Source organism: Chiloscyllium plagiosum, unplaced genomic scaffold, assembly GCF_037043375.1.
Source record: "Chiloscyllium plagiosum isolate Xiang-an unplaced genomic scaffold, Cpla_swu_hap1 HiC_scaffold_25, whole genome shotgun sequence".
NCBI classification, from domain to species: Eukaryota; Metazoa; Chordata; class Chondrichthyes; order Orectolobiformes; family Hemiscylliidae; genus Chiloscyllium; species Chiloscyllium plagiosum.
In genome coordinates, this window is record NW_028270163.1 from 49,363,790 (window position 1) to 49,384,293 (window position 20,504).

A 20,504-nucleotide genomic window follows, 5' to 3' on the forward strand; every position below is an offset into this window, starting at 1 on the left:
TGTCACCTCTGGTTGTGCTTTTTAATTAATCAATAAATTAATGATCATTATGCCATAAGCAAAGAAATGAATTTCTGTATCTTGAATGCTTATACTATCTGTAGCAGAATACACATTTAAGTTTCTCATTACTGGTTAAATTACTTCCCGCTAGTAGATGAACAGAACAAAATTGCGCTATACCCAAAGTTCATTGAATCTTGGCACCCTCTAGCCTTCTTTACTGACTTCAGTGGGGAATTTGCTGAGATGTTTACCAGATGGTAAATGATGCCATAGAAAACTGAGTGAGCATGCTAACTTTTATCGTTTTTCCCACTCTACCTTTCTCCAGCTTACAGCCCTTGTACTGATATCTTAAAAACTCCACTTTAGGAACATTGGTTCCTTTAAAAATTGATCATCTACAATGCGAGTGGAGGTTGATCATTGTAAGTTGACTTATACATTTCCTGTGCAATTGTTCTTAGGTGTGGCTGGTTGCAAAACACTGACAACATCAGCTACAGACTGGAAAGAAGCAGTTGCTTCTCATTTGGTACGTGGGCAGGGTGGGGGCTGGGTAATGAGAGAACACAATAAGATTTCCAAGACTTGCGTTGTTACCATGGAGAAAGTGAGTTCCTGCTGTACACAACGCTCATACAGGAGCAGGGAATGATTCTAAATCAACAGTTTCATCTGGGAATCCAATGTTCTTGTGGGTCTTAACAGAGTGAAATTAAAGATTTTGGTAACCTTCTCCAGCATCAATCAAGATCTGTCTGGCAGCACATAATGGATGAAGAATCTGTGTTGCTGATTTCCACCCCTACTTTCTGAACGCAACTCCAAATGTCCATTATTAGTTGCAAATCTGGACCAGCATATTCAATAACTGTAGATCACCACAATCAATTTCCTGATGAAGAGCTTTTGCTCAAAACGTCGATTCTCCTGCTCCTCAGATGCTGCCTGACCTGCTGTGCTTTTCCAGCACCACACTCTCGACTCTGATCTCCAGCATCTGCAGTCCTCACTTTCTCACAATCAATTTCCAGACAATTACAGTCTTGGTTTGTCATTGGGCATCTTAAGAAAATAGCAGTAAGTTTAAAAGTTGATCATATTTTGAGACCTATCCAGTTTGTGTAGCCATGACAGACAATGGAATTCCTAAATAAAACAAAGAACTGCAGGTACTGCAGATCTGAAACAAACTAAAACAGAAATCACTTGAGAAACTCAGTAGGTCTGGCAGCATCTGTGGAGAGAGAAACAGAGTTTTCTGAGCTTCCGGTTACTTGCTGCTTCGACCACAACATTGTGTTCCCCGCCCAACATTTCTATCTTGGGCCTGTTGCGTTGCTACAACAAAGTTCAACACAAACTGGAAGAACAACACCTCATCTTGTGGGTGGCACGGTGGAACAATGGTTAGCACTGCTGCCTCACAGCGCCAGAGACCCGGGTTCAACTCCCGCCTCAGGCGACTCTCTGTGTGGAGTTTGCACATTCTCCCCGTGTCTGCATGGGTTTGCTCCGGGTGCTCCGGTTTCCTCCCACAATCCAAAAATGTGCAGGTTAGGTGAATTGGCCATGGGAAATTGCCCGTAGTGTTAGGTGAAGGGGTAAACGTAGGAGTATGTGTCTGGATGGTATACGCTTCGGCGGGTCGGTGTGGACTTGTTGGGCCAAAGGGCCTGTTTCCAAACTGTAAGTAATCTAATCTAAATCTAATCTAATCTAATCTTCCACTTGGGGACCTCACAATCTGCAGGGCTCAACAATTTCCATGTCCAATACCCATCCCCACCACCAGAGGTCCTGCCATGAAATTGGTTGCTTTTAGCACAGCCAACAATTCAGAGTCTCCATTACCTCCGTCTGAGCTTCTCTTCTTCCCTGGCCTACTATCAATAATTCTTTTGCCTGCCTACACTTTTCTCTCACTCTCTGGGCTCTCTCTCCACCTATCCACCCACTCCTTTCATCCCCTCTTCCCCCACCCAAGTTCTACAGTCATACAGCATGAAAACAGACCTTTCGGTCCAACCAGTCCATGCCGATCATATTCTCAAACTATACTAGCCCCACCAGTCTGCACTTGGCCCATATCCTTCCAATCTTTCCTATTAACGTACTTGCCTAAATGTCTCTTAAGCCTACATCTACCACTTTCTCTGTCAGTTCATTCTGCACACAAACCACTCTCTGTGTAAAACAATTGCCCCTCATATCCTTTCTAAAACTTTCTCCTCTCACCTTAAAAATATGCCCCCTAGTTTTGAACTCCCCCACCCGAGGGAAAAGACCTTTGTCATTCACCTCATGATTTTATAAACCTCTATAAGGTCACCCCTCAACCTCCACGCTCCAGGGTAAAATGTCCTAATCTTTCGACTATTTTTACGTCAAACCTTCCATTCTCGTAAATCCTTACTGAACCCTCTCCAGTTTAATAATATCCTTTCTATAACAATGTGACCAGAACTGGACACAGTACTCAAAAAGCCAACGCCTTACATACCACATTTTCCTAATTACTTCTAGTTCTGAAGAAGGGTAACTGGACTCAAGCTGTTAATTCTATTTCTCTCTCCGCAGATGTTGAATTTGTTTCAGTGGAATTCTTCACTGTAAAAACCTCTGGAACACTTTTTTATTTCAAACAATTTATAGTCTTCTTTTAGCTGATTCTCAGTCAATATCTCCTGTTTCTATTTTTCAAAAATAATCGACAGAGTAACCTTAGCGACATCATTTTTGTGCTGATCTGTTGCCTACATGGAAGGTTCATCAGCAATGTACTGTGTCCAGAAGTTATAATTTATTTTCTTTTCCTTTATTCTCTACTTGCCTATGAACTGAGTGCCTTGATTGGCTATTTCAAGGGGCAGCTGAAAATGTGTTGCTGGAAAAGCGCAGCAGGTCAGGCAGCATCCAGGGAACAGGAGAATCGATGTTTCGGGCATAAGCCCTTCTTCAGGAATGAGGAAAGTGTGTCCAGCAGGCTAAGATAAAAGGTAGGGAGGGGGGACTTGGGGGAGGGGTGTCGGAAATGTGATAGGTGGAAAGAGGTCAAGGTGAGGGTGATAGGTCAGACTGGGGTGGGGGCGGAGAGGTCAGGAAGAAGATTGCAGGTTAGGAAGACGGTGCTAAGTTCGATGGATTTGACTGAGACAAGGTGGGCGGAGAGGAAATGAGGAAACTGGTGAAATCCCTTTCCTCATTCCTGAAGAAGGGCTTATGCCCGAAACGTCGATTCTCTTGTTCCCTGGATGCTGCCTGACCTGCTGCGCTTTTCCAGCAACACATTTTCAGCTCTGATCTCCAGCATCTGCAGACCTCACTTTCTCCTCCTATTTCAAGGGGCACTTAACCACATTGCTGTGGGCCTGGAGTCACAGGTAGGGCAGACCAGGTAAGGAAAGCAGATTTCTTTCCTTTACAGAACATCAGTGAACTAGATGGGTTTATATAATAATCAATTCTAATTTCATCATCACCACCATTGAGACTAGTTTTCAATTCCAGATGTCATGGTGAGAATTGAACTCCTCTCCTGAAAGCATTAGCCTAGCCACTCAGGATAACTGCTCTGGTGACATTACCACAATGTTATCAGCTTCCTCTAAGCAACTTGCAAAAAATATACAAGTTAAAAAATATTCTTACTCGAAATGACAATAGGCAGATTTTGAAGGAGCAGAAAATCAAGCACATATATACCCATTCCAAATCTCAGTCAAGAGTGTGGTGCTGGAAAAGCACAGCAGGTCAGGCAGCATCTGAGGAGCAGGAGAATCGACGTTTCGGGCATAAGCCCTTCATCAGAAGTCCTGATGAAGGACTTATGCCCGAAATGTCGATTCTCCTGCTCCTCGGATGCTGGCTGACCTACTGTGCTTTTCCAGCACCACACTCTCTACTCTGATCTCCAGCATCTGCAGTCCTCACTTTCTACTATTCCAAATCTCAACCATGGTATATGTGAGATCAGTATGGCTTTGTAAACACACTGAATGAAGGAAAATAAAAGCCAGTCTTACAAACTACAAACTGAATAGCAAGCAGTTAGTGTGTGATGCACAGCTGGACTCTATGGACTTACAGAAGCACATTCAGAAACAAATTCTGCATTATCTGGTAAAATATGCTTCTTACTATGCGGCAGTAATGTGACATGCTCACTTAATTTACCATGAAATTTGAGTCAGCATTTGAAACATGACAATCAATAAATGCACTCTTGATGTATTGTAATTTATAATGTTGTGACTGAGAGGAAGGAGTATGCTGTCTCTCTCTATTGACATCATAGTTGTTTTACCAGTCTCCCACTGTGGCCAATCATGTACCTTTTCTATCTTAGATTTGGAATAAAAAGATTCATCGACTGGGTTTTTTTAATAATCCCAAATTGTTGATTTGTTATTAAACAAAAGCTTTTCCTTGAAAAGACAGAATTGGTTAACGCACAGTTTGTAATATGAAAAGATACATTTTTACTCCTCCTAGTAATTCCAGACACATACGCTCACAGACTCACACCCACCCATGCCTGGCAAAATAGGAAAAATGCATTTCTCTCTGCACTTTGAGAAAAAAAAAGTTGTTGATAACTACATTGTGGTCCTGGAGGTAAAAAGGGAAAGATGTGGAGTGGTCAGACAGTTATAGGACTGGCGTTCTGACAAGTGTAGATAAATGTCACCAACACAGGAAGATGTCTCTGGGATCTTTGCAATCACAACTTGCTCAGGAAATAGAACCAAGGATTCTTCTCGACACTCTTTGAGAGACTACCAGGTTTTTCCGTTAAATTCAACAGAGATTCCCAGAAATGGGAGAGCTGAACTGGGAAGCTGTCGTTTTTTTAAACGAGCCTGTGACTTATAAGGACTGTAAATTTTATTTTTATGCTTTGAATAAGCTCCTGTGGAGGCCCTTGTGGTACAACGGTAGTGTCTCTACCTCTTAACAAGGAAACCCAAGTCTCACTTACTCTGGAGGGGTATAATTAATGGTGGCATAGTGGCTCAGTGGTTAGCTTTGCTGCTTTGTAATGCCAGGGACAGGCTCATTTCCACCCTCAGGCTACTGTCTGTGTGGAGTTTGGACATTCTCCTGTAATTGCTTGATTTCCTCCGGGTGCTCCAGTTTCCTCCCACAATCCAAAGATGTGCAGATTAGATGGTTTGGCCATGCCAAACTGCCCACAGTGTCCAGCGGTGTGCTGGGTTAGCCATGGGAAATGCAGAGTTACAGAGATGGGGTGGGTCTGTGTGGATTATTCTTCGGCGGGTTGGTGTGGACTCGATGGATGAAATGGCCTGCTTCCACACTGTAGGGATTCTAACATTCTAATAATATTGACACTATGGACTGAAATGAGGAGAGTGTTATTTTAAAACAAGGATTTGAACGAATGGCTGTATGTCCTGAAAGATGTAACTGGGCAGCCAAGCCAAGCATTGGGTAAATAATGGGGTGGCACAGTAGCTCATTGGTCAGCACTGCTGCCTCACAGCTCCAGGGACCTGGCTTCAAGTCCAGCCTTGGACAACTGTCTGTGTGGAGTCTGCACATTCTCCCCGTGTCTGTGTGAGCTTCCTCCAGGTGCTCTGGTTTCCTCCAATCTAATGATGTGTACGTTAGGTGGATTGGCTATGGTAAATTGTCCATAGTGTTCAGGAATGTGTAGGTAAGGTGCATTAGTCAGAGGTAAATGTATGGGAATGGGTCTGGGTGGGATACTCTTCGGAGGGTCAGTGGGGACTTGTTGGGTCGAAGGGCCTGTTTCCACATGGTAGGGAATATAATTCTAATTTTAAAACTGAACAAGCAGCAATTGACAATTGAATTGTGGATGATTTGGAGCGATGGGGATGTACAGATGCAGTTGGGTGGCATGGTGACTCAGTGGTTAGCACTGCTGCCTCACAGCATCAGGGACCTGGGTTCAACTGTCTGTGTGGAGTTTGCACATTCGCCCTGCATCTGCATGGGTTTCCTCTAGGTGCTCTGGCTTCCTCCCACAATCCAAAGATGTGCGGGTTAGGCGAATTGGCCATGCTAAATTGCCCATAGTGTTAGGTGCATTAGTCTGGAGTAAATATAGGGTAGGGGAATCAGTCTGGGTGGGTTACTCTTCATAGGGTCAGTATGGACTTGTAGACCCAAAAGGCCTGTTTCCATACTATAGGGAATCTGATCTTAATCTCAGTTCTTGAGTGATGACTGAGCCCTTTGGCTGACCAACATTTATGTAATTGCTTCTCGGGTAGCTGAACAGCTCAGAGTTGGGAAATGATTCGAGAAAAGAAGAAATGTTTAGTTCATCCCTCGCTTGGGAGCAGTCTCTCTCTGTTCTCTGCAGTCAAAACTCACCGTACAACCTGAAGTAAACAAATTTATCTTTTTTACAACAGTTGCTATAAGTTGGGACTTTTGGCAGTATTTGGAAGTTTAGGGCAATGTGCATGCATACAGTTCCAGCCTCTGTACATCACTGACTCATGCACAAAAGTCTGCTCTGCACATGTTCACAGAACAGGCATGGGGTTGAATGGGACATGGGGGAGAGAACAGATGGACACCAAGTTGGGGGGCTAAGAGAGAACTGACCAGGGAGATGACTGGGACAGAATAGATCATGGAGGGGTGGGTACAATAGGTGGAGGGGAGAGAGAAAGGATGGGGATTGGGAGCGATGATTTCTTCCCCACCCGTCTGAGCACTTCCCCCTCCACCTGATTTCTTACCCATTGACTCTTGAGCCCAATCTCTTACCCCCTGCCTAATCTCTTCCACAACCCCCAACTCAGTCCTTCCACAACCTCTTGCCCAGTCATGGCCACATCAATTAATGTGTATGTGTGTACTCACAGGGAATAGTGCTCAGCACCCTTAGAATCAGGAAAGGCACCCTTTCTCTTCATATGGGCAGCCAGCCCAGTGAGAAAGACCCACATGTGGACTGTTTTCAATAAAGCTCATTCACCAGCGCATCTGCAAGTTTCTCACCAGCGCATACTGCACATGCCCTTTACTGTCAATGAACACAGCCAGCATTTATAATGGAGAACTCAGAGACTTATTTAAATGAACCAACCACCTTGTGCCTCTCCCCAACCAGTGGAAGCATCCGGGTAACGACGACTGAATCAAGGTGCTAGCCGGACATAAGGATCGTCCAAGAAAACAGAACCTGGGAACAATGATATCTGAATTGTCTTTCCCGTCTAGCCAATAACCTCATTTATCTGTCTGATTGTCTGCCTGTGTTCATGTTAGGGGGAATTTATAATGGATTAGAATTTAAAATTGTAATCTTATGCAGAGATGGTTTATAATTGTTTACCTGTAGCTAGAGTCTAATCACTTGCAAGAAACAGTAACTTGTGTTGAGTACAGAAACCTGGCTTGTGCTTCCTCAGTCTGAAACTCAAGTAAATTGAAGAACTTTGCAGAGTTCTTAAGATCTTTTAGTGAGTGTCTGGAAATAGTGGAGATTGATTTCCAGCACATTATCCCAGTGAGTCATATCAATCTACAAATCTAAACTCATCTCGAAACCTAAAAAATACTGTTCAGTTGTAAAACCCAGAGGTAAAAACAGCCCAGCGTTTTCCTGCAAATTAATTCAAGGACCCCAGTCCAGCAATTATCTGGAACCATGCGATTTCCAAAAAGGACCTTATTGGAAAAAAAGTTTAAATGCACCTTTTCCAAAAACCAATCCATGTATCTCCACCATCCTCCAAATTCAAGTCCACAGACGTTATTATGGAGGAAGCCATCAGAATGTGTAAACCATATTGTATCATCATTCTGTTAAGGTTAGGCATGTGCCCTTTTAAGTCCGTTGAGCGCGTTTGTAAATCCTACTTTGAATATGCTGTTTCAATACTAAGAGACTTGTGCTGATGCTTTTAGTTCTTACTTAGCTGAAGGACTGATGGAAGCATATCCAACAGTAATTTTCAACAGAGAATGAATATATATTTATAAATCCGTTTGCAAAGGAAGAGTTTACGGGAGAAAGAGTCAGAGTGTGGTACTCACTGATTAATATCAAAATGCTAACAGAAAGAATGAAGGACAAATAGCCTACTCATGTAGAGATTCAGTTCTGTGGCTAACTTTGAAAACCATACTAATAACTTCTGGAAGTTTGTGAAACAATTCTCACTTAGAACTCCGTTGCTTCACCTGAAATCCGGCCCTCCATTTCCGGTGAACTGGCTCTGATGTTGGCTTCCCATTTGCCCCTGAATTGAGTTTCTTGTACATTCCTTCACAAAGACCCCCTACTTCCATCCCCTTCGTATTGACACATCCATCGCTGCCTCAGATCATTTTGTTCTATTCAATCATTCATTCAGCATCATTGACAAGGTCAATGGGTTGTCCATCCCTAATTGCCCTTGACACAAAGGTGGCAAGTCCCCTTCTTGAATCGCAGTAGCCCATGTCATGTAGGTATATCCACAGTGCTGTTAGGACGGGAGATCTACATTTGTTTATCTAGTGATAATAAAGAGATCCAAATCAGGACAATGTGTGTCTTGGAGGGGAACTTGTAGCTGCTGATGTTCTTACTTGCCTGCTGCACCTGTCCCTCAAGTTGGCAAAAGTCACGGGTTTGAAAGGTCAAACGAGGCTTCGGTGAGTTGCTCCACTATATCTTATGGATGGTAAACACTGTTATTGCTATGCACCAGTAGTGCAGTGAGTGAATATTTGAGCTGCTTGATGTGATGTTGAACTGCAGGCCGCATAATCTTTCTTCTGTGTATTTGATGCTGCACACATTGGGAATTATCCCATCACTGTCCTGGCTGGTGCCTCGCAGATGTTGGATAAGCTTTGGGGAGTCAGAAGTTTACCTTCCACAGATTTCTCAACCTCTGACCTGCTCTTGCATGACTTCAACCGGTGGAAGATTTTCCCCATGATCCCCATGGACTTCAGTTTTATAAAGCTGCTTAACATCTCAATTGGTTGAATACTACCTCAATGTTAAGGGTAGTCACGGCAGCTCAAGTCTGGAATTCAGTTCTTTTGTCCATGCTTGGTCCAAGATTGTAATGATGTCACCAGCGGAACAGCTCTGACTGAACCTATCAGGGAGTAGATTATTGGAGAGTAAGTGTTGCTTGATAGCTCTGTTGGTGACATCTTCCATCACTTTGCTGATGATCAAGAGTCGACAGATGAGGCAGTAACTGACCAGTCTGGATTTGGTCCTGGGTTTTTTGTGTGCATAGCCAGCATATTTTTCTCATTGCCAAGTAGATGTCAGTGTTGTAGCAGTACTGGAACATCTTGGCTAAGGATGCAAAAAGTACAGGAGCATGGGTCTTCAGCATAATTGTTCAGGCCCCATTGAATCTGTCTGGCCTTCAGTCTGATCTTGATATCACATGACTGAACACTGACATCTGAATCAAATAGACTGAACAATGGTATCTGTAATGCTGGGGAGTGCTGGAGGAGGTCAAGATGGATCATCCAGCTGACTCTTCTGGCTAAAGAAGGCGATAATGCTTCAGTAGGAATCAAACTCTCATCAAAAAATGTTAATATTTACCTTATTTCCTCTGCTTGTGGGGTTCATTGTAATGGCTTTCAAGTAGCCTTTTCCTGTTTCCCTTCATTTTGCCATTCTTACTGTTAGACAACAAAATAATACATGGACTTTTAGACTTTCCTTTGCACAATAAAATTTCAATTGAGCAGCAGTTAGTATTTCCCTATTCAATGTCAAAATCCATCCACAAAATCCACAATTTTCAATATCCTAGCCTTCTTAAGTCTATTGAAAGTCATCCCAATATCTCGAGTCTCCACACGTCCTCGTTTAGACAGGGTGAGATCTCAAAGCTTGAACGTTAACTCCTCCTTGACTGGAGGGAAGCAGCTTTTCAAAAAGAAAAACAGAACAATTACCCACATATCGATGAACAGCATAAACTAGAAATTAGGGGTTTAAAAACCAATCATCTTTTTCTTTTTCTTTTGTCCATCCCATTCAGCTCATTCATACGAACTGCTCTATGACACTTCAGAAATGAGTTTTCTCCCAGCTCTCTGATTCCTGGATGTCTAGAAGAACACCTCCAGGGTTGAACTGTCCCTCTTTATCTGACAGGAACAATTAGCCCTTTCACAGCTGTAGCACCCTCTGGGTCACTGCACTTTGTGCAGCACAAGATTGCTGCTGTTGAGTCAGTAGACATTTTAACCGATGGTTTGCCAACTCACGTACTTATTAATTTAAAGGTTTTATGACTAAATGAAAATTAACTTTTGGAATAATACATTCAATTCTGGACTCCCTGCTATAGGAAGGATGTTGTAAAACTTGGAAGGGTTTGGAAAATATTTACAAGGATGGTGCCAGGGTTGGAGGGTTTGAGCTACAGGGAGAGACTGAATAGGTTGGGACTGTTTTCCCTGGAGTGTCGGAGGCTGAGGGGTAACCTTATAGGGGTTTATAAAACCATGAGGGCCATGGATAGGATAAATAGACAATGTCTGTTCCCCCTGATAGGGGAGTCCAAAACTAGAGGGCATAGATTTAAAGTGAGAGGGATAAAACTTAAAAGGGATACATAAGGGGCAAGTTTTTAATGCAGAGGGTGATGTGTATGTGCAATGAACTGCCAGAGGAAGTGATGGAGGCTGGTACTATTATTACATTTAAAAGGTATCTGGATGGGTATATGAATAGAAAGTGTTTAGAGTGATATGGGCCAAATGCTGGCAAATGGGAGTAGATTAATTTAGGCCTAAGGTACGTGTATGGAATGAGCTGCCAGAGGATGTGGTGGAGGCCGGTACAATTGCAACATTTAAGAGGCATTTGGATGGGTATATGAATAGGAAGGGTTTGGAAGGATATGGGCTGGGTGCTGGCAGGTGGGACTAGATTGGGTTGGGATATCTGGTCAGCATGGATGAGTTGGACCAAAGGGTCTGTTTCCATTCTGTACATCTCTATGACTCTATGATATCTGGTCAGTATGGACGAGTTGGACTGAAGGGTTTGTTTTCATGCTGCATGGCTCTATGACTCTGTGATATAATGAGGTTGTTGGAGCCAGCTCTTTTTTTCAGCAACTCTTAAGGGGAAACTGGATCTTCAAGTATTAAAAATTATGGTTTGATGATGTTGCAAGAAGGAATGCCGAGAATGTATAGCGTGAAAACAGTCCACTCTGCCCATCTGGTCCATGCTGACACTCATGCACCGTGCCAGCCTCCTCCAACTCTGGCTGAACCACAGCTTGCAATGGAGCCTTCCATTCGTTTCACCCAGGTATTTCTGTCTGGCGTCTGCTAAACTGAATCAGTTCACCTCATAGTACTCCAACACAGAAACAAATTCAAAGCAACATTGCTCTGTCGAAGCTTTCACCTTCTTGCCCCGTGTGCGATGTTATTTTGCAGGACTTTATTTCAGAAATTCAGACTTGCATGTTTGTTTCGCACAGAATGATAATAGCAAACCTTTTCAGTAAACATCTTGTTAACATTTTGGATGACAGTGTACATCTGAGCTAGGGATCTTATCTGGGCGTAAAATCCCAATTTGTGTCACCACATCCCATTCAGTCGTGTTATATAACGTCTCTCAGCCAGGCATGAATCCTCTTCATTATCTGCTTTAGTTTTGGGGCACAGTCAGTAACACGAACAATTTGCATCCAGCAGGGTGTTTCAGAGCTCCAATTAATTTACATGCATTTTCAGCTCAGTGTTTTCTTTAATACAGTCACTGAATGCAGGATTGAGTAAGGTATGAAACATAACATTGCCTTTTTATTTAAATGTGAATCTGCAAAAATTTCATTTCAAAACTCATAATTCCAAGCAAACCAGGTAGATAATTATCACCACTGCACAATCTTCAGGCAATGGCATTCAACTAGTATCCAATTCCATCATTAATTTTTTATTGGTATTTTAAATCAAACTGAGTTAAATTGAGCACATCGAGTTAAATATTGTGATTGGCCCTGGGGTCCAGATTTTTTTTTCCCCCAGTTAGGCATCACATGCCAGAAGTTATTCAGTCATGAGCTTCTTTAGGAATCCAGGACCAGGGGGAAGGTCGTCCCTTGGAAATGATTTTACACAGAGGATTGTGAACCTTAGGAATTCTCTAGCACATGGAGCTGTGGAAGTTCAGTCTCCAAGTGTGTTCAAGTTAGAGATTGATAGATTTCTGCTTCCCAGCATTTTGGGGATGGGGGCAGAAATAAGGGAAAGCGAAAGGCATTGATGTGTTTGATCACATTGAATGGTGGAGCATGCTGGATAGGCCAAATAATCTAATCCTGTTTAAGCTGTCTGTGATTCTATGCATTGTTTTATTCACTGATTCTATCTCACTTCTGCTTCAGCTATTCGATTCGGAGGAGATGGCCTCTTCAAATTTCAATGCGCATGTAAAGCAGGTTGCTCATGCAATGGGCACCTCTCTAACTGACCACGATATTTCCCTCATGCCCAGCGAACTGAGGCTCAGAGGTAAAACCTCCAATCACACTCTGTCTTGCTCTTAGATGTTATTTGCTGATGACGACAAATTGAATCACTGCTCAAGTCTCTGCTTAACCACCTGGATGTGAACATATTCAATTGAATGGAAAATCCAAATTTGTAACTGGACCTTTAGAGAAGAAAGTTGGGTGGCACAATGGCACAGTGGTTAGCACTGCTGCCTCACAGCACCAGAGACTCGGGTTCAATTCCCACCTCAAGCAACTGTGTGTGTGGAGTTTGCACATTCTCCCCATGTCTGTGTGGGTTTCCTCCAGGTGCTCCGGTTTCCTCCCACAGTCCAAAAATGTGCAGGTTAGGTGAATTGGCCGTGCTAAATTACCCGTAGTGTTTGGTCAAGTGGTAAATGTAGGGGAATGGGTCTGGGTGGGTTGCTCTTCGGAGGATCGGTGTGGACTTGTTGGGCCGAAGGGCCTGTTTCCACACTGTAAGTAATCTTTAAAAAAATCTCTTCTTTAGCTTTGAAATTAAACTGTGTGTGAAACCCTGCAACTGCACTTACCTGAAGCTGCCAGCAGGTGTCAGTCAAGCACTGGGCTAGAAGGAACTGCAACAGGTTACAGCAGCATCAATACAAATGGTGTATATTTGCATTTATATAGCACATATCACAGCTTCAGGTCACCCCAAAGTGAAGAAGACTCATATTGGACTTGAAGCATTAACTCTGTTTCTTTCTCCACAGATGCTGCTAAACCTGCCGGGTTTCTCCAGCACTTTGTGTTTTTATTTCAGATTTCCAGCATCAGCGGTATTTTAGTTTTGTTTTAGGTGCCATTAATACTGTTGCAACTTAGGGAACGTGGCAGCCACTGTGTGCAGGGTGAGCTCCCACAAACAGAGATGTGACAGTGCTGGGATAGTCTACTTTAGATGTGGCACAGATTAGGTTATTTGGGATGTGGCACCTCTGACAAAGCAACACCTTGTTCAGACTGCACTGAGGTATCAGTCTAGATGAGATGCTCAGAAACCTGAAGTGGGATTATACTGCACAACCTCCAATTCCGAGGTTGGAGTCTACCAATTGCCAAGCTGACCCCTAAATAGATTATGAAGTCTCCCTTTATTTAATTTAATTTCAGAAATGGTTTCAAGATAGCTGAAAAACATTCTCCTGACTCAATAATGTACGCGCAGCAGAAGAAGCTATTTTCACTTGTTTTTTAACTAAAGAACAGTTTAAGATAAGAATTTAAAAATTTTAAATTTATTTTGTTTCGAATGTGTGATGTAACAATATCAAAAAGAAGAAAGAGGCTTGTATTTCAAATGGATTTTTCATATCCTCAGGAAGATTGAAAGCACTTCACTTGTTTTTGAAATGTAATCATTGTTGTATTGAAAATGAATCATTTCCAATTTCCCTACAGACCCTTATAAATAACTGTGGGGAGAACGATAATTAATTCGTTTTGTTGAGATTAGTGGATGGATAAACTTAGTGAAGGTCTTGTTGGCTCCTCTGCTCTGCCATCTAATTCTGGCCTCTCACATTTCCCCAGCTTGAAGCATTTCAGTTGTGCCATCAGCTGTATTGACCCAAAGTCTCAAACGCTCTCATGTGAATCTCTCAGCTCCTGTTTCTTTCCTTTAAGATGCACCTTCAAACCTACCGGTACCTCTTTGATCAAGCCCCTGAGCACATACTGGCATGGCCTGATATGGCTAGTATCTAATTTTGCTTTGTACTCCACTAGGAAGGATATTGATACACTTTACCACCTTACCAACACAATAAGCTGTTCCTGTTGATGGATAGTTCTGTGCTGTCTTTTATGTCCACCTGACCCAATAACGTTACACACTTCCACCTGATAAATACTGAGCAGAACAGACATCTGTTAATTTATCAGTCCGCAATTCAGCTCTATAGTTCCAATTGTTGTATGATGATCCTCCCCACTGCCCCTCATGGTGTAAGGTCCATCTGGCAGATTTACTGCTACCATCCTTTTCCCTGTTTCATTTAAATTTGGACAGGTGCAAGGATACGAATGTTTTAGAGGGTTATTGGCCAAATGCAGGCAAGTGGCACTAGTTCAGTGAGGAAAGATGGTCAGCATGGACGAGTTGGGCCGAAGGGTCTGTTTCATTGCTGTCTGACTGACTCTATGACTCTATCTCCAAGGGTCTGTTCGACCCACTGTGGTAGAATAAAGCTACTTGGTATTCTCATAAGAAGAGGTTCTTCTTTTAGTCTAAATGTAGTTTATTGCGTGGTAGCAAGTTACATTTGAATAGATACTGGTACAAAGTCTACAGGAGACATCTCAATGTTAGATCTTCACACCTCCTTGGTCCAACCTTGTTCCCAATCCAGGTCCATGTGACATCATCATAATGGTTGGGGCTTATTGCACTCCTCAGCATTTAACCCTTTCAGACCCTTGCTCAAAGCAACAACATTGTCAGGAACTCTTGATTTCAATCTATGTTGTTCTCCCTGTTTCCACTTCCCAACATTTCCAAAGCCTTCTCTCTAAGAAAGGGTCATCACAAAACCTAGGTTTGACCAGACATTTAGATGTAATGCAATTAGGAATGTAGGTCTCACAATCTCTACCATGTCAAGATTACACATGTTACTTTTACTTTTGTAAAATGTAAAATTTATTTTCTATTTGTCAAAACACAGGGGTGTAGAAAACAGGAGCAGGAGTAGGCCATTCTGCATATCAACCATCAACTATAATCATTGAATCCCTACAGTGTAGAAACAGGCTATTCGGCTCCACAACTCCGCACCGACCCTCTGAAGAGTAACCCACCCAGACCTACTCCCCTACCCTATTACTCCACATTTACCCCTGACTAATGCACCTAGCCTACACATCCCTGAACACAATGGGCAATTTAGCATGGAGAAAGTGAGGACTGCAGATGCTGGAGATCAGAGTCGAGAGTGTGGTGCTGGAAAAACACAGCAGGTCAGGCAGCATCTGAGGAGCAGGGGAATCGACGTTTTGGACATCAGCATTTCTGATGAAGGAATGATACCTGAAATGTTGATTCTCATTCTCCTCGGATGCTGCCTGGCCTGCTGTGCTTTTCCAGCACTCCATCTGCAACTTTAGCATGGCCAATTCACCTAACCTGCCCATCTTTGGATCATGGTTGTCCCTCAACATCCACACAATATTCCCATTCTCTCCTCACACCACAATGCCGTTTGTGTGTGGAAATCTATCTACCTATTCCTGTCTTAAATCTATTCAGTGACTTGGTTTTCACAGCCTTGTGTAGTAGCGAATTCCATACGAATGATCACCCTCTGGGTGAAGATATTTCTCCGCATTTCAGTCAGAAGTGACCCAGCATTTGTCCTGAGGCTATGACTCTTTGTTCTGGACCCCAGGTCAAGGGAAACAAACTCCCTACATCCAGTCTGTCCAGGTTTGCCAATGTCACGTGATTCAATGAGATTCCCTCTCATTCTTTCAAACTCCAGGGAATACAGGCCCAGTCAAAGCAACTTCTCCTCAAAAGTCAATCCTACCATTCACCAGGAATCAGTCTCCATTCCACTCCATTACTAGTTACTCAGGAATGGATGAACTACGAGATTCTCTATTGATTTCATCTTTCTCCATTTTGATCTCCTCCTTTTGTCATCCTGTCTCCCGGCTCACGTTCACTCCACAGCATATCAATAAAGTGATACAATGTGTGGCTCACACCCCTTCTTTACAAAGGCAATTTCAGTAAAACTGCCACAACAATCATGTCGTGGAGTCATGGAGCACAGAAGAGACCCTCTGACCAAAGTCTGTGCCAACCTCTCCACGCCAAGCCCACTTTCCCAACGCCTTGAACCTTCTGACATTCCAAATGCAAGGAGTTCATATGGACAATGCTGAAATAGTGTAGGTTAGATGGGCTTCAGATTGGTTTCACAGGTCGGCACAACATGGCGGGCCGAAGGGCCTGTACTGCACTGTAATGTTCTATGTTTTATGTTCATGTGAAGGATCCCACAATAAAAACACTGCAGATGCAGGAAATCTGAAACAAACACAGAAAATACTGAGAAACTCAGCAGGTCCACAGGAGCTACGGAGAGAGAAACAGGTTTAACATTTTGAGTCCAGTATGACCTTTCTTGAGATGTGAAGAATCCTGTTTGGGCCACTCCTCTTTGGCTTTGTGGTGCTATCACTTCCCTCTTAGGTAATTGAGGGCAGGGTTTTCTGTTTTCTGTTGGGACCCCCGACGTCACGTTGAAATGGGAGGCTCCCACTAGGCCCTCATGTCACGAGCAATCACCTGATTTGCCAATTTAATGGCAGACTGTACACTCACTGTCCAATTAGGACAGTTTCTCAGAGCCGGAGGATTATCAAGCGATCCTGCAGTATGGAAGAGATTGAAGGCCATCATTGCAGGTATGGGAGAGTAAGGGATGAGGCACACCCATCTTAAGACAACAGCTTTGTGTTTTTGAAGTATTTGCATTCAAAGAATGGCCACCACTGTCAATGCACCATAACGTAGGGAGAAGCCTTATACAGGGCAGTCCTACCTGGGACCGGCTAGGCCGAGAAGGCCTGAAGCCTGCCTGGAGTCCTGAACACCCGGGAATATTCAGTCACTCTCTGATAATTGGCAACACATCGCTTGAGATATTGCTGACATGCGGAATACTGGCGAGAGAGTGCAGGTCGTTCTGCTATAATGTGCGTTTCGTTAACGCGAATCTGCTGCAACACAATCGACAAACTGGGGACACTATTTCCAAAGCACGAAATTTTAAAATGTGTGTTGGCCATAACGTGAGTACAGTGCCAACACTTCAAACGGTGTCTCTAAAGCGCTGTTTTGTTGATAATGTCGGGTTGCATAAGAATGCAACCATCCCGCTAAAGACGAATTACTTCTACACCCTCACTTGCCTCTGCCCTCATCCCCACATGGGGCAAAATTTTCATCTAAATGACAGATTGCTGAATACGCAAGCCAAAATAATGAGTTGGTATGGAGTGAGGGATAGTCAGGAACTTTGTGGAGGGTTGGGTGGGGGGGAGATATTGGGGTTGGGGGATGTGGTGCTTTGGTTTGAGAATCTGAACAAGACCAATAGGACCTGATTCAACCAGTTCAAAGGTCAACCAATGTTAAAATGCTCAATTCTTGTTCGTCAATTGAGCCCCTGCTTCCTTTCACTAGGTCCATTTAATTACCACAAATTCTTCGAGTATATGGCCACTTTCAAGTCAACGGGGAAGCTAGATGAAACAATTCGGAAAGCATTTGAAACACTGGATAAGGACAAAAGTGGCTACATTGAATGGAATGAAATGAAGTGAGTTTCCATTACTTGTAACATAACAAAATGGCAAACTGACAGTGCTGAATTTTCAACCATGGTTTTTATTTCTAACCCACTTTTTCGATGCCGAGAGCTGCCTCGGGATACTGGTCAGAGAATGACAGAAGAGATAAAAACATGCATGAAGAGAAAGAGGCCACGGTGCAGTCTTTGAGTTGGGATGGATGAGTTGGCACAGCAGATGATGGCTTGATTGATGAGCTTAAAATGGCCGGTTGGTTTGGTGGTGGTGTGAAAACAGAGCCGCACAGTGAGAATAGGAGAGAGTTATTTTACTTGGGGAACCAAGTGATAGAATCAACGAACAGCTGGTGGCTGGTAATTCCTTTTACCAATCTCACTGAAATCAACGTGAGCAGCCTCCATAGAGAGCTGATGAAATTCAATTTTGCTCATGAATATTGAAGTGGTTGACCTGTAGTGAACACAGATCAGTGAGCATCCAGCAGTTGTGTGTGATGTTCTCCCAGCTGAATGCCAACCTGCCATGATTAGGGGTTTACAAGATGATTAGGGGTTTAGATAGGGTTGACCATGAGAACCTTTTTCCATGTATGGAGTCAGCTATTACGAAGGGACATAGCTTTAAGTTAAGGGGTGGTAGGTATTGGACAGATGTTAGGGGTAGATTCTTTACTCAGCGAGTCGTGAGTTCATGGAATGCCCTGCCAGTAGCAGTGGTGGACTCTCCCTCTTTATGGGCATTTAAACGGGCATAAGGAGGATAGTGGGCTAGTGTGGGTTAGGTGGGCTTGGATCGGTGCAACATCGAGGGCCAAAGGGCCTGTACTGCGCTGTATTTTTCTATGTTCTGTGTTCTATGATTACACCTGTGCTTTATGGCAAATTCCAAAATAAGTTATGCGCATGTTTGGCTCAGTGTTATTTTTAATCTCATCACCAACTAATCTCATAGGAGGAGCAATGTGACATTGGCTTTTTACTTAAGTTAGAGTCAACAGAAATTCTGTTTCACGGAGAACAACTGCTGGCTAACAAGACCCCCATTACAACTCCACCTCCTTGTGAGATTTACTGGAGAAGGAGTTTGCATACAAAGTTCCAGTTTTAAATTTGGGATTTTCATTTGTGAGTTTCATGTTCCAGATAGCAACACGTCATTTCAATTTAATCCTCAATGATAGCCCCAAGGTTGAATTCCTCTACTTTGGGCCCACATCATTTCCCACGAATGTGGAAACAGTTCACTGATCAATATCATTCTGCCTCTGTCCTTTCCTCCATGTGGAAAATCGTTGTTGATTCAATTCAGGAGGAAGGCCCTCTTTTCTGAATCTCTACCCTAATCAATCACCCCCTTACCAACAGTCACTCCGGCCTGCAGGTTTCAGACCTAATATCATCCTTTATCTTTAACAATTAATTAATTCCTTTCTTAAATTTATTCATAGGAAATGAGGGTCACAGTCAAAACCAGCAAGTATTGCCCATCTGCCATTGCACTTAAGAAGGGCAACTAGGGACGGGCAATAAATGCTGGCAAGCCAATGATGCCCACATTCCATAAGTAAATTAAGAAAAGGTGGAGGTGAACTGCCCTCTTGAATCTCTGCTGTTCATGTGGTGTAGACACACACACACACACACACTCAGACACACACTCAGACACACACACATGCTCAGACACACACACGCTCAGATACACACACTCAGACACACACAGACACACACTCAGACACACACACACTCAGACACGCACGGACACACACACACACACTCAGACACACACATGCTCAGATACACACACTCAGACACACACAGACACACACACACACACAGAGACACAAACTCAGACACACACACACACAGACACACTCAGACACATGCTCGGATACACAGACACACACACACAGAGACACACACACGCTCAGATACACACACTCAGATACACTCAGACACACACACACACTCAGACACACACACACACAGACACACACAGACACACACACGCTCAGACACACATGCTCAGATACACACACACTGACACACAGACACACACACACAGACACAAACTTAGACACACACACACAGACACACACTCAGACACATGCTTAGATACACAGACACACACACACACTCAGACACACAGATACACACACACTTAGACACACACATAAACTCAGACACACACACACACACTCAGACACACACACACAAAAGATACACACACGCTCAGACGCACAGATACACACACTCAGACACACACAGACACACAGACACACACACGCACACACACACATTGTCCTCTTGAATCTCTGCCCTCCATATGATGTAGACATATGCGCATAGACATACAGACACAGAGGCACACACGCACACAGACATGCAGACAGACACACACACACACACACACACACACACACACACACACACACACACACACACACACACACACACACACACACACACACACACACCTCTAGTTTGGGTGTCAGTTCCATGTTGAGGGGGGAATGTTTGGTGCTATTGGCATTTGTGGCCTTTGGGATGGTTGCCTGATGGGAATCACTTGCTTTTAGAGATAGACAATTATCAGCACACAGGTAAACCTACACTAAATCAAAGCAAAATACTGTGAATGCTGGAAATCTGAAACAAA

General features: G+C 43.4%; 1 protein-coding gene across 1 annotated transcript in view; it reads left to right on the forward strand.

The window, feature by feature from the left end:
• LOC122561933 (parvalbumin-like EF-hand-containing protein) overlaps positions 1 to 20,504 on the forward strand; it is a 41,471-nt gene that overhangs the window by 7,908 nt on the left and 13,059 nt on the right. Inside the window, exons 2-3 of the mRNA XM_043714249.2 lie at positions 12,396 to 12,522; positions 17,722 to 17,857. Coding sequence (XP_043570184.1) covers positions 12,414 to 12,522; positions 17,722 to 17,857 — 245 coding nt within the window. The 5' untranslated portion in view covers positions 12,396 to 12,413. The remainder of the gene's footprint in view (positions 1 to 12,395; positions 12,523 to 17,721; positions 17,858 to 20,504) is intronic.